Genomic DNA, 13,634 nt, shown 5'->3' on the forward strand with positions numbered 1-13,634 from the left:
AAGATAATAGAATTACTTCTAAAATGCATTATTGAGCACAGTTGGAAATGAAATAGTTGCTCAATTGTAAAATTTATACAATTTATATGTAAAGATGAGAATCAGAGAACTTCTACTGTCATTTCTCCCTTTTGTTTTTGTTATTTTTTGGCAAATAAATATTTATCTTAATCCAATATATACATCAATGTGTATATGTGGGGAGGAAGAAACAAATATTTGTCCAACAAATACTGTGTCATTTAGGTGCATTTATGTGTCATTTAATTTTACTCTTCATAACAACTGTGATAAGTAGCTTATTCTTATGCTGTTTTCCAGATGAGAAAATGGGAGAACAAAAGGTGAAGGAACTTGTTCAATGTTGTAAAGATACTAAAAAATGAAATACAAAGCTCAAGAGTTTTTCAATACAGCAATCTGGAATGAGCTGAATTTTCACTCTGTCCTCACTGACAATACACTCTACTCTCTTTTTATGACTTTTTCTTTCCAGGAGGACCTTTTGATCTTAACTAGATTTCCACCAAGTACAAAACTATGAAAAGGATGCATGAAAACAGTAAATGACATAAAAACACATTTTTGCCATGGCAGAGTCTTCCTCAATTAAAACTTAATATAACAATGTAATAACTAAAGATATGGATGATTATATAAAAGAATGATTCATTTCATAGAAAACTTTTCTCAGCTCCACTTCACTGCTCTCACACTGTTTATCAAGATTCAAAGTAACTTGTGATATTAACCATTAACAACGCTTTCATTTATCCTCTTACCTACATTATCTAATTTGATTCTTACAGCCAGGAAATATAGCAAGTATTATCATCCTTATTTACATAAGCATTCCAGCTTATAAGACGAGTGACTTCTGGAGGTTGGCCGACAATAAGGAACTTGAAACATTCTCTCTGAAGCCATCCTTTTTCTACTCCTTATGCTGAAAACCACTGCTTTTCTTCACCCATTCGACAGCAAAATTACTGTTAATGTAGTAATTAAACATCCGTACCTGCGATAATCAAGTAAGTTGCAACAATATTGTGTTCAGTCTGTGAAAAGACCGAGCCATCTTCATTTTTAGAGTTTGAACTGTTGCCTAAATTATTCCTTAGCATTTTGGAGGGAAGATATTGAAACAGCCTTCACAATAAGCTTTCAATAATTATGAAGGTATAAATGCCACTGAGGGAAGAATTTTCAGAACCAATCATTTCCACTTCAAGACCTCAAAGAATGGCCTTTTCATAGAGGCCCTTCTGTACCAAATGTGATTGGCCCAAGGGGAAAGGATTTTAACTCCCAGAACAAGGGAAAAGCTTATTAGCAAAATAAAGAGAAATACCAAGGCCCACATTTTAACCAATTTGGACATCAGCCTTATATCTAAGGAGATTATCAAGTGCAAACATCCCATTTACACAATAAAAATACTCAGAAAACCAGTGCAGGAGCTGACTTAACGGTTCTCTGCTGGAAATCAGTTCTGAAATTAAGAGCCAGACTTAGTCTTCTCAAACTATTCAAAGTCCGTTTTCAGTTAACCCTTTCAAGTTTTTCCATTTTAGTTCCTTTATTTTTCCATAATAATTTACTAGAGACAATAAAGAATCTCCCTTCATCCGAATGTCACACCCCTAAAGGTAATAATATTGTTTGGTATATGTCCTGCTTTTCTTTGCTTACACAAACATACTCACACGAGTTTGACGTTTCTCCCACTTTAAGTAAAAATATGGAGATATGCATATATGAAATCATTCTATATCTTTTTTTTTTCCCTAAAGCCATGTAAATCCCAGGTCTACAAATCTAACTTAATAGTTATATTTTCATACCACAACCTACTTCACAATCCACTTAATTTACTCCACGTTTTGATATGTGCAATTACCTGATAATAATAATCATTGCATACATCAGTCAAGTATCTACATTCAAGCATCTTGACAATCAGGGGTCCCCAAACCCGGGGCTGTGGACAGGTACCTGTCCATGGCCTGTTAGGAACCAGCTGCACAGCAGGAGGTGAGCAGTGTGAAGCTTCATCTGTATTTGCAGCTGCTCCCCAGCGCTAGTATCACTGCCTCAGCTCCACTTCAAATCATCAGGCATTAGATTCTCATGGGAGCACCCGGTCCTGGTGCCAAAAATGTTGGGGACCACTGTAAAGGACAGGGCAATTCTAATATTCTGGACTATCTTGTTATAACAAAAACTGGGTTACATAAGTGGGTTAGAATCTGACATGAACATTTATTGTTAGAATAAGAACATTTATTGTTAGAATCCTCAACACTTTTTTACCTATATTTTTATGCCATGTAATATTAAACCCTGATTCTTCTTAACAGTGAATTTATTACAATTAGTAACTTTAGAGAAATGCTAGATGCACCAAAGTTAACAGTGTAAGCATATAAAAGAACCACTAGAGGGCTCTATCTACCCATTTAACTTCATTTTATAACTCGTAGAATGGCTTAGCAAGAAGGCACCAGAGCCTGCTTTTGCCTCAATTCTCTCGGCTACCTATAAAAACTGAAGAAGTTAAATCGGTTGGGTGAACCAGTCCCAGACCCTATAGCTACCAGAACTCAAATTTTTAATAAATGTAAAGTAATACTCCAAAGAGTATCTATACTAGCAAAGTGAATCTCATCAATATTCCAATTCTAAAATATTTTCAAATAACTCCAAAGCAATGAACATAAAACTCAAGTAGAACTCTCGCTTTTAAAAACCTATGGGTTACTGGAATTTGAAACTTTTGGGGGGTAAGGGGATCCAGTATGTATAAAAAAAAAAAAAAATGAGTATGCTTTGGTTCATAGTCCCTTCCTTTTCTGTAATAGATTATACCTAGCTGCATTATCCACTAATTTATACTTCTATTTATAAAAGCTGAAGAATAACAATTTCAAAGATAGCCAACTGTCTGCTGCAGATAAAAATTTTACAAATATGAGGGTGGCAGGTTCAATTCAATGTACTTTTTCATGCTTCTTTCCTGAGTGACACAGAAAAGTTATATTGGGATGAAGCTTAGAATACTAAGAAATATAACTATTTCACATCAAAACATTTACATAGCTCACAATTTTTTAATTTCATAAACTTCACTTGCCTAAAGTCAATTCTTTCATACTCTTCTCAAATTTTCAGGAATACTAGGAAACACTGCTTAATTCCATTAAACTGTTTAATTCCTATGGCAACAGGTGCACTTTAACATGATGCAATCAGAATGTTTTTGTTAAAACTCAAAAGATCTAATATGTGAATAATCAAAATCTTTTACAATGGAACTCAGTGATATCAAATACCAAAATCACTAATATTAGGCTCCCTAAATATATGAACTTGATTCAAAACTAAATGTCCCAAAGGAAATCCAGAAAAAAACTACTATAAGAAAGGGAAAAAAAATAAGATATGGAAATAAAAGTTCAAAGATGGCCAATAATCAAAAGATATACCTAAGTAAAAGGTGAAGTCTCCAAATGGTTTGTCTACTGATCTATACATATTGCCATCACAGCCATTCTAGACGTTTTTTTAATGTTCAAAAAAAGTATAGGAACGTTGCACTATTATTTGTCCGTGGGATGATGTCATGGCCCTGCTAGAGCTTGCCATGTCTTTTACAAACCCAAAGTAAAAACCTTGGCCCTAACGCTCACTGAAAATTCAACCCAACGATTTTGACAAATAGCCTCCTTTCCCACATTGTAAAAGCTTCTTGTGCAACAGTAATTTTTAACATATTTTTTTCATCATATGTATTTATGGCCTACATATTTACTAAATCTGCTGCAATTCCATTAATCAAAAAAGGGAAGTAAAACCCCTAATATTGGCATAGGCAATACTATATGCTACTCAAACCAGCATTCAAGAGTTAACCAAGTATTTGGTTAGAAAATTTAAGAAATGATATGGCAACATCATTCCTTCTGAGAAAACACCCAAATAAAGGAGAAAAAAATCATTGGCAGGGGAAATGGTCTTGTATCACAGTATTCTAACTTGCTATCATGGTTACTTCTTGATACTAGCAATAGAGAGCAAAATCAATTTCGTTTGAAATGTCTCTAGCCAGGAATCTGAAAGTGTAGCAGGCAATCAAATGTTTACCTACGGTGAATTACAGCTCAAACTTTTAGAGTCCCTTTAAAGGTAAAATAGGAACATTCAGTGAATCTTTCAACAGTCAATCTATATTGAATGAGAAAAATTAAATGTTTCTTCAGAAGTAACCTAAACTTCAGTTCTCACTTTGAACTTTATTCTAACTTTGATTTATAATCAATACTAAAAATTTCTAATCAACTAATTTTAATTGCAATTAGAGAAATCACTTTACCAACACACAAAAGAAAAATACAATACAGGGAGATGTTCTCATATACAAAAGGCAAACATTTTGAAAGGGGTATTAGTTTACATATAATGTTGAAGTGTTTTTCCTTTAGCCAATTTTTTTAAAGATCAGTTATTTATGTAAACAAACCATTTTTTCTCTGTGAAATCCACTGGGTTTAAGCTTTGGTTGTTCATTTTAACTTCAAAAATACTTCTGGTTTAATAAACACAGCTCTAAATAACTTAAAGGAATAAAACAATTTATTTTAAAAATTCAAATATGCTTCAAATGAAAACTATCCATTCATTCAGCTTCAAACATTATACAAAACATTAAAACACTGTTCATACTCTTTTAGAGCAAAACTGCCTATTCCATTGCACTCATGTTTGTATGCCATTGACATTTTAGTGCACTGTCATAAAATGACCAGTTCTTCAAGACTTGCTCAAGAAACAGCTTTCTGATCCATAGAAGTAGATCACGCAGGTTAATGCGGAAACCAACTGATGAAGTTTCTCTGTCAACTGTTACACTTAATGTCCTCTCCCTGATTAAAAGAAAATGAAAGTATTAAGGGTATAGAAAAATGAATGTTTTAATAGTATTGTTACTCAAATATCAAGTTTAAAATTAGCATCAGTTCTTGCAATGTTTAGCAAACCTACGTTCCCAAATTTAACTCATTCATATTACACCTTTTTATTTTTCAAATTTGAAAAGCAGCAAAATAAGTTAGAAGTAGGTGAAAAAATTCCAAGGGAAAAGCAAAGAAAAGTGACATAAAATGAAGCTAAAAATGAGGCTAAAGCAAAGAACACTATGGTGTTCTTTGGCAAACAGAAATAAAACTAAATAAATATTTAAAAACAGTAGACAATACCGATTCTAGAATTCAGTCATTTAAAGATTCTTTTCATACTCACCTCTGAAACCACCTCCTCCTCCTCTTCCTCCTCTGAAGCCGCCACCTCTACCTCCTCTTCCACCTCTAAAACCACCTAAAAATCAAGGAACTATTTATGAAATACCTTGGCCTATCATATTCTGATAACCCTACAAACAAAAATATAATTCCTACAATTATAAAGAATAATAAATATATTTACATATTTTACCTTGCAGAATTTTTTAAAAGATAAAAATAGAGAAACCGTAGTAAGTTTCCCAATTGAATAGCAGGCTAAAAACCCTAGATTACAACTTTTTAAACAAGTATTTTGTTTTAATGACTTAGAAAAGCTTGTTACTTTGAAGTTTGATTTAGCCCTATCGTTAAATGTTATGGGTATCTTAATTTTGATTAGGGTAAATACTTTTTTGATTGAACAAAGGCTTTTTATCCTAAGAACAAAGGGTAGCAGATACGGGCAGGTTCACTCTGGGGATGTTACAATAAATACAGTGTTTAAGGTTAACTGAGCTACATATGGACCATGACTGATGCTCACATGTTGATGAGCCTTCAAATTTTAAATTTTTACAGCATTTTCCTATTATACAACACTTGTCGGCTTCCTACTTCAGTCTCTGTTTTTACTTATTTTGGGTACTAACTCTGTAAGGAATGATGAATTATAAAAACAGAAATTATAAAAAGAAACAAATATGTACTTCTAAAAAACTGTATAAAAATACAAAGGTTTTTAAAAAGACTAAGGTTGTGAATTATTTTTAATGTTATATGTAAGACTAAATATAGAATAGGAATTAGTGAATCTCCCTTCACCAAATTATCAAAGGAGTATTCCCAAAAATATTTAAGAAAGATATTCAGATCTCTAGAGATTATCTTCTAGCTATCTAGACCCCCAAAAGTACATTTACAGAGTGAAATTATTAAATTGAGAGAGGCAAAGGTAGGAACAGTTCTCTTTCTGATCCAGTAACAAGCTTTCCAATCCCAATTTTCAGCTCCTCTTCCTTACCACTTTCGCTGTGCCCAACATCTGGTCATACGCCCACACATCATCCCCAAGCCTGCCTATTGGCTAGTTGCCCATAATGAGGAATGTACCAAAGCTTTGGGGAAACACATATGTCAAAATACTGAACTCAAACAATTAATTTATTGGTAGTGGTCTTTGACTTATCAGAAGATACAGATTTTATTTCTGGGCTGCCAATTTTTGATTAGGGCATATTACCTTTTGTAAGCCTCCATTTCCTCACCCATAAAATAAGGATATCACCTACCTTGCAAGGTTTTGCTGAATATTAAAAGAATATACTTGGATATTAAAAGAATATACTTGGATATACTTGGATATAATATTAAAAGAATATACTTGGATATTATATGCTGACCAGCTCTCAGCATATAATCAACACTCAGTGATATTAACTAAAACTCAGTTATGATAATCTTATACTTTATAAAATGCCCAACAAAACATGAATAAGCCAAAGAGATGAATTCCCTCAAAATTATACTTATTTTTTTTCTTTTTTAAATAAGTTACTGAAACTAAGCATTATTACTGTGGCAATGTGCCAAGATTTTAAAATAGCATTACTAAAAATAAAATAATAATAAACATAAAGAAGGTTTGCCTATATACAAAATTGTACTATATGAATTGGCTGCAGCTTTGAAATCTCATTAGAAAGTTTCTCCTACAAGTAACTTACCGCCTCTACCACCTCTGCCAACTCCTCCTCTTCCTCCTCCTCGACCACCCCTGCCACCGCCTCTCGGAGGTCCCTTCTCACCCGGAGGTCGAGGTAAAAACCTCTGCAGTGGCAACAGCTTATACGGATCTATATAAAACTGGAAGTATAAAAAAATAATTAGTCTGTTGACTTGGGGGAAGTATAGTATAATCATTGAGAACTTACACGTCAGGCTCAAAACTACCTGGGTTCAAATCCCAACCCTACTACATTCTACTAGGTGGCCCTGGGCAAGAACTCTGTGCCCTAGTTTTCTGATCTGTAAAATCAAGATAATAAAGTACCTACCTCACATAGTCCTTGTGAGGATCAAAAGAGTAATGTACATAAAGCACTTAACTTTAGCACATGACAAGCATTATACGCATATAAATAGAAACCAAGACTAATTCAATCTTGTTTCTCCTTAGATATAGAAAATTCCTTCAAAAAATCAACATTTTAAAAAATAAATCTATTAAAAATTTAGCATTAAAATCCCAAATAAAGTACTGATATACTAAATATTCCAAGACTTTAATAAAGGGTCAAATCAGTAATGGAGGATTTGCAGAAACTAAACCCACTCTATATTTAAAGAGGATATTTCTCACAATAATGAAATAAATGGGGTATATTTCACAATTTTACACAAAACACACGAGGGCTTCAAAACCATAATGTATTACTTATAACAAGACATTTGAATCCCTCTTTAGCTATCACTTTATCATTCTTCCCCTCAAAGCCCATCCTCTCAAAAATGTCGTCTAGCTCCACACTATCCAATATGGCAATCGCTAGCCACATGTGCCTATTTAGATTTAAATTAATTAACAATTAAAAATTCAGTTCCTGAGTCACACTAGCCACATTTCAGGTGCTCAAAAGCAACCAATGGCTATTGGCTACTATACTGGGCAAGAATTTCCATCATCACGGAAAATTCTTCTGGACAGTATTGGTCTAGACTATCATAATAACCTAGGCTGGATAAGGAGGGCCTAAATCTGAAGAGTGGATCTAGAAACAAGGAGAATGTACCAATTTAGCATGTGATAAAACAAACAAAAACACTAAATACATCCTCAAATAAATAATATTGTAGCAAAAGGCAGGCATTCAGATTAAATTTAAGGCTATTACAGGCACATTCTTTTTTTCAGGTCACCAAATGAGAAGCCTGGCTCTTAGGCTCAACCAAAAGAAACAGTGCAATTTCCCAGTTGAGTACTTGTCAGGGTTTCTTCAGCCAGGTGCCATCTGAGGCATTGCTCTCATCTGATCTCCCAGTGCAAGCTGGGGTTCTGGGCCCACCCACCACTGGCTCCATGATCAGCTGACCTCCACGTTGTTAAATCCAGTAAACACTGCAACAGCATATTGCCACAGTTGAGTACTTCCTCCTGGACCTAGTCTGTTCTCCTGACTTTTGTGATAGCACTTTTATGAAACACTCCTGGTTTGCCTTTCCCTTTAGTGGCAGTTACTTTCCAGTCTCCACTAACAGATATATTTAGGAGGTATCCAGGCACTATCATATACTGTCTGTATAAAGTCGACTTCCCAATTCTGTCTCTAGTCCACTCTTCCTTTGAGCTCCTATGTATTTCAGAAGTGCTTCAAACTCATTATGTCCAAAACTGAACTCATTCTCTTACCAAAATTCCCTTCTCCTTCAGTGTTACCCATTTCAGTGAATGGTGACACCATTCACAAAAATGATGAAATCAGACATATGAAAGATGGTGGTATTTTTTACTTTAACCTCAACAGCTTATCAATTTCCAAGACATATCAATTCTACTTCCTCTCTCTCTCATAAATCCATCAATTTTTTTTCTACTTCCACTATCACTGCCCTAGTCCAAAATATCTTTTCCAGGACTACTACAGCAGCCTCCAGCCTGGCCCTTTCACTTACAGTACTGACACCTTCCTAGGGTGCTCTTTATTTTTCCAGTGTTCTTTTTTGAGTATAAATTTAACCATATTTATTTTAATACTTAAAAACAAAACTAAAACTAAAGTCTAAACTCTTTCCCATGACCTGAAGGCCTTAAGTAATCTAACCCCTGCCGACATCTCTTGTCTTAATTCACAACTTTCCCACTCATCCCAAATGTTCTATGTCCAAGCTATACTCCCACCTTTTTTGGACCCTTCAAGTGGCTTACTGTCTCAGAGACTGGCACATGTTGTTTTGCACTTCTTCCTCCTCCTCTTTGACTAGCACAGTGGTTCCCAAGGGCTAGCCTAAATATATCAAAGTCATCCAGAAGCTTTCCTTTTTAAAACTGAATCTTGGTCCCTACCTAAGACCTACTGAGTCAAATGTCTAGGAGTGGGATCCAGAAATACATCTTCTTAAAAGCTCCCCCGGATAATGCTGTTGTGCAGTCAGGTTTGGGAATAACTGCTAGTCAATTTTTAGGTCTCAGCTTCAAGCTCACTTCCTCCAATAATCGATACACTAAATTTGGCTCCACCACTAACACGCTCATAGTTACATATATTTCTTATTGAAGCATTTTTAATATTATTTAATATCTGACTTTTCTCACATATGAGCTTTATAATTTAACATTTTACTTAGAATGTTTGGTTATGCAAGGCTTTTCAATACATAAACCATAAAATAAGTTTTACATAAACCATAAAACATACTCTAGCAGTAACAGCAAGGACTACCTTCTGAAAGTCTGTATTAAATAAATGACTCCTAAAGATAAGAACAATGTCTTAAGCAGAGAATATCTCAATTTAAGAGCTTTACTGGTGATATATTGAGGGAGTTTCAAGTGCCCTAAGGAGGACTGCTCTGAGGTAGGTCATTCACTTATAAAACCCAGGATCCTAGGAATCATAAGCTTGACTCACCTTCTGTAGTTTTTTAAAGGAAGATGCCTTCATGTTTTCTGACAATTTAACTGAAAAATACTATTAATTTTATTAAGAAAAAAACAGTTAAGATCAAAGAAGGTAACCTTCTCAATTCATGTGTAATTTTAAAAACAAGGCTAGGATAAATAGAAATGTTTAGGAAAAGAAAGAAAGGAGTTTAAAAAGGAAATGAATATTAAAACTTCTAGTTCCATCATAGTATGCCAGTGGAACCATCATATCCAAAGCAAAGTACCTCCATCCTGCAGCACTTGCGGCAAATCATTTTTACAACCTTCCCAAAAGGGCCTATCTCTTTGATACATATGGAAATACATCCTCCTCTATTTATTCTCCTTTATGGTCCCATGTTAGCAATACTCTGCCCAATTTAATGAAGCAATAAGTTTAATTTAATCAATACTTAGCTCCAGAAAAGGCAAATGGTAATCTTCTGATGAAATCACTAGGTTTTCCAATTAAAAAGGATACAAAATCTCTAAGTTGTCCAAATATTTCATCCACTTTTCCAATTTGTTCTTTGTTTTCTAAATAAACTGGAGCATTGAAATAAGGCACCTTATTTTCATCTGTGGTACATTTACAAACTATGTCATCTTCACAGGGATGCAGGAATTCTCCTAACACTGAAACAGGGCAAGAAAATATTAAAACATAAAACAATTTCAGAAAATATTAACCAACCTCTTCCAGAAGCCTTCTTCTTGGCTACTTGGGATTTCCCCATATCTGTTCTTCTCTGAGAAATAAAGGCCTTCCTGGGTTGCTACACCAACTCCAACAACAATGTAGCATGTGACCCGAGGTAAGGGTCTCACCTCTCTGCTTCAGTGTCCTCATCTTTAATATAGGGCTAATAACAGTTCTGACACCTAACATATAGTATTGTGAGGATTAAATGCAATAATAAACATCAAGTGCTTAGAAAAGTGCCTGGCACATTGAGACCACTCAACCTATAAGTTATTTTATTGTAATAATATTTGATTAAACACTATGTTGCATTTTACTGCCTCCTCCCCAATCCCTAACTGTAAAATGAATCTTCCTTGTTCTCCTCTTTTTTTTCTCCCCTTTTATTCCTTTCCACTACCATCTCTTCATCAATGACTCTTCAATCTTTTTCAGGGAAGTCTGGAATCTCTAAATAATTACCTTTATTTCTAACTGACCATCGCCTCAAAATACTCATCACATAACTGCAAAACCAACTCATCATCCTGATTACCCAGATTCAAAACTTGGAACCTTTTAATAATTCCCAGTATTAGCTAAGTTCTACTGAGTCTGTTGCCATTGAAATCTCTCTCCCATCTAACCCTTCCTTTTCCTTCTCACTTCCACCATAGTCTCAATGCATGGACTGTTGCAAAGTTTGTTAGCTAGGACCTTGTCTCTAGCCATTACCTTCTTCAAACGATCTTGCATACTGATCCAACCTATTCTTTATATCGAGCTGTGTTCATCTTTTCTCCTCTTTGATGCAGGCTTCTACTGTCAAATCTGTCTCATTTTCTATGGCTTCCATCCCACCTCATTAGCAATTACTCCAAAATGGCTCTGATTAGGTCTTTTTCTTGACTTCCTCTCTCTATAGTTTGCCTCCCTTCCAAGCAAAATAATATTTCTCACTTCTCATATTAGTAATTGAAAGCCCTGGCTTTGGAGTCAGAAAACTTGCTTTGTATCGCAAATATATCATTTATTAACTACTTATTCCTAACTATGACCCTAGCAAAGAAACAACTCTGAATCAGTTTTTTTTATCCGTGAAATGGGGATAACTGGGCTCAGCTCACAATATTATCTATTTACTATCTTCTTTTCAGCTCAAGCTCAAGTTCCACCTCTATGATGCATTCTGACGGTCCTCTGGTTTTCTTAATCTCCCCCTTGTATTCTACAGTATGATTATAAGTCGGTTTACAGCATCACAGACTTGACGCCCCAACCAAGCAGCTACCTCCGCAAGTGAGTTGCTGGATCTATTTTACAGCGTCTGACTCCCAAAGTTACTAGTAACACAAAACCACATCCCCTCCTCTGCACCTCGCTCTACTCCCCAACCCCCAAGTAGGCTAAGCTTTGAAGCCGACATACAAACTACATGTTCTGGAGGTCCTTGGTCTTGGCCTTTATTAAAGCCTCCGCGGCCACCCCCTCGTCCAAATCCTCCTCTGCCGCCGCCGCCTCTGAAGTTACCGCCGCCTCCACCTCGAAAGTGGTTGTTGCTGCCGCCGCGATTGAAGCCGCCACCTCGACTAAAGCCTCCACGACCTCTGCCGCGAAAAGACATGTTCGCTCCTACCTGGTGAGAAAAACAGTGCGTGACTTTGGTCACTGTGGCCTCTGAGTATACCTGCTAACCCCTCTGAGCCTCGGTCAGAACACCATAAAAGGGGACAGTAATAATAATAGCAACCCTGCCACCTAACCCATGGCCAAACCACCAGTGACGAACCCGAAGGGTGACGAGTGTCCCCGCCCCATCGTTCCGTGAGCGTCAACAGACCCTCACCAGCCTCGTCGCCTCTGGGTGGTGCCTCCAGCAGGGAACAAGGTCTTCACATCGCTGTCCCCTGCTCCCCTCCTCTGTCCCTCGCACAGCTGGGCTGCGCGCCCAGCATTCCCGGATCCTCCCGCTCCCTCTCGCCACTCACCCGCGCCACGTGCACCTCTACTTCGGTGCGCACACCCACCCGCCCGGTACTTCCGCCGCACACTAGCCTCATCGGCCACCGTATCAGCACAAAGTGAAAAAAAAAAAAGACCAAAAATTCGCATAACTAGTTTACAAAAAAAAAAAAAATGTAACAGTTACCTGCGGAACTAACGACGCTGTCACTTTTCCAAATCAGCCTTTAGCGCCGGAACAGTAGCAATAACAGACAGCTTCAACCACTGGTTTACGACAGTTAGGTCAACTCACCTATCGACGAGCCGAGGAAGTGACGTATAATAGCAGCGTCCGTTGCATCTCAACGTTGCCGGAAGTGCCGCCGTGGTGTTGCCCTAGGAAACGACTGGGGTGAGGCCCCGCCCTTCTCCTAGCAGCCCTTCAGGTGCCTTGTGGATGCTGACTGGCCTGCGTCCTTGCTTTTCTGGCTGCGAGATGATCCCGTCGCTAATCAGGTGGCTCACGCTCCAGCCCACATCTCCGAGGAGCTTGGCGCCGTGCTCTTGCCCGGAGGTGTATCTAGTCGCGTCGGCTCTCTGGGAGGGCTTGTCTGCGTCTTTCGAGTCGCTTTTACCTTCTGTATCTTTGGGAGTACGCACGATTATGGGCTGAACTGTGCCCGTCCTTTTGTCTTATGGTTTCACTCGTTAAAGGAAGAAAAAAAGAAAACGCGCGCACGTGTACTTTTAAAGAAACTGTTATCTAATAGAAAGCCAAACTATATTTTTATCTTTTATACCGAATTTTATCCATTTGTCAAGTACATTTTGCACACCACCAGGCTGTACACCGTCTCTACTACAAGCCTCTCTCCCCTTCTATCTTTAAAGAATGCTAATGACCTCTTACTTATTAAATTCGGTTGGTCTCTTTTACACCCGAATCTTCTGAGACCTTACCTTGATATTTGACAGTCGACTACCTCTGAAAGAGGGTGGGGGTTGGTACCTGCTCTGTTTGTGTCATTTAACATTTATATTCAGTGTTTCTCTCTCCATTTGATGTTCTACCGTTATCTCCAACTCAGTG

General features: G+C 36.9%; 1 protein-coding gene across 4 annotated transcripts; it reads right to left on the minus strand.

Annotated features, from left to right (window-relative positions):
- Positions 1-2,242: 2,242 nt before the first annotated feature.
- Positions 2,243-12,900, minus strand: GAR1 (GAR1 ribonucleoprotein). Of its 4 annotated transcripts, none has more exons than XM_011361438.2 (7): positions 12,750-12,900; positions 12,029-12,236; positions 10,400-10,554; positions 9,905-9,964; positions 7,004-7,142; positions 5,299-5,373; positions 2,243-4,922 (listed from the first exon to the last, which is right to left on the minus strand). In XM_011361438.2, exons 2-7 carry the CDS (start codon positions 12,222-12,224, stop codon positions 4,909-4,911), a joined length of 639 nt encoding a protein of 212 aa, XP_011359740.1. In that variant the 5' UTR covers positions 12,225-12,236; positions 12,750-12,900; the 3' UTR covers positions 2,243-4,908. The 4 variants fall into 4 exon arrangements, with proteins under 4 accessions (XP_011359740.1, XP_011359742.1, XP_011359743.1 ...); XM_011361440.2 differs by lacking the exon at positions 12,750-12,900 and adding an exon at positions 12,589-12,659; XM_011361441.2 differs by lacking the exon at positions 12,750-12,900 and adding an exon at positions 12,447-12,581.
- Positions 12,901-13,634: the final 734 nt, after the last annotated feature.

Source organism: Pteropus vampyrus, unplaced genomic scaffold (genome assembly GCF_000151845.1).
Source record: "Pteropus vampyrus isolate Shadow unplaced genomic scaffold, Pvam_2.0 Scaffold67, whole genome shotgun sequence".
Classification (NCBI taxonomy): domain Eukaryota; kingdom Metazoa; phylum Chordata; class Mammalia; order Chiroptera; family Pteropodidae; genus Pteropus; species Pteropus vampyrus.

Bases quoted from the DNA above. Each gene is read 5' to 3' on its own strand.
- GAR1 (XM_011361438.2), bottom strand. From the start codon at position 12,224: ATGTCTTTTCGCGGCAGAGGTCGTGGAGGCTTTAGTCGAGGTGGCGGC. The intron at 10,555-12,028 runs GTATGTCGGCTT...GCCCTGTTTCAG, and splicing joins ACCTCCAGAACATGTAGTTT to TGTTAGGAGAATTCCTGCAT. The intron at 5,374-7,003 runs GTAAGTTACTTG...CTTGATTTTTAG, and splicing joins TGGCAGAGGTGGTAGAGGCG to GTGGTTTTAGAGGTGGAAGA.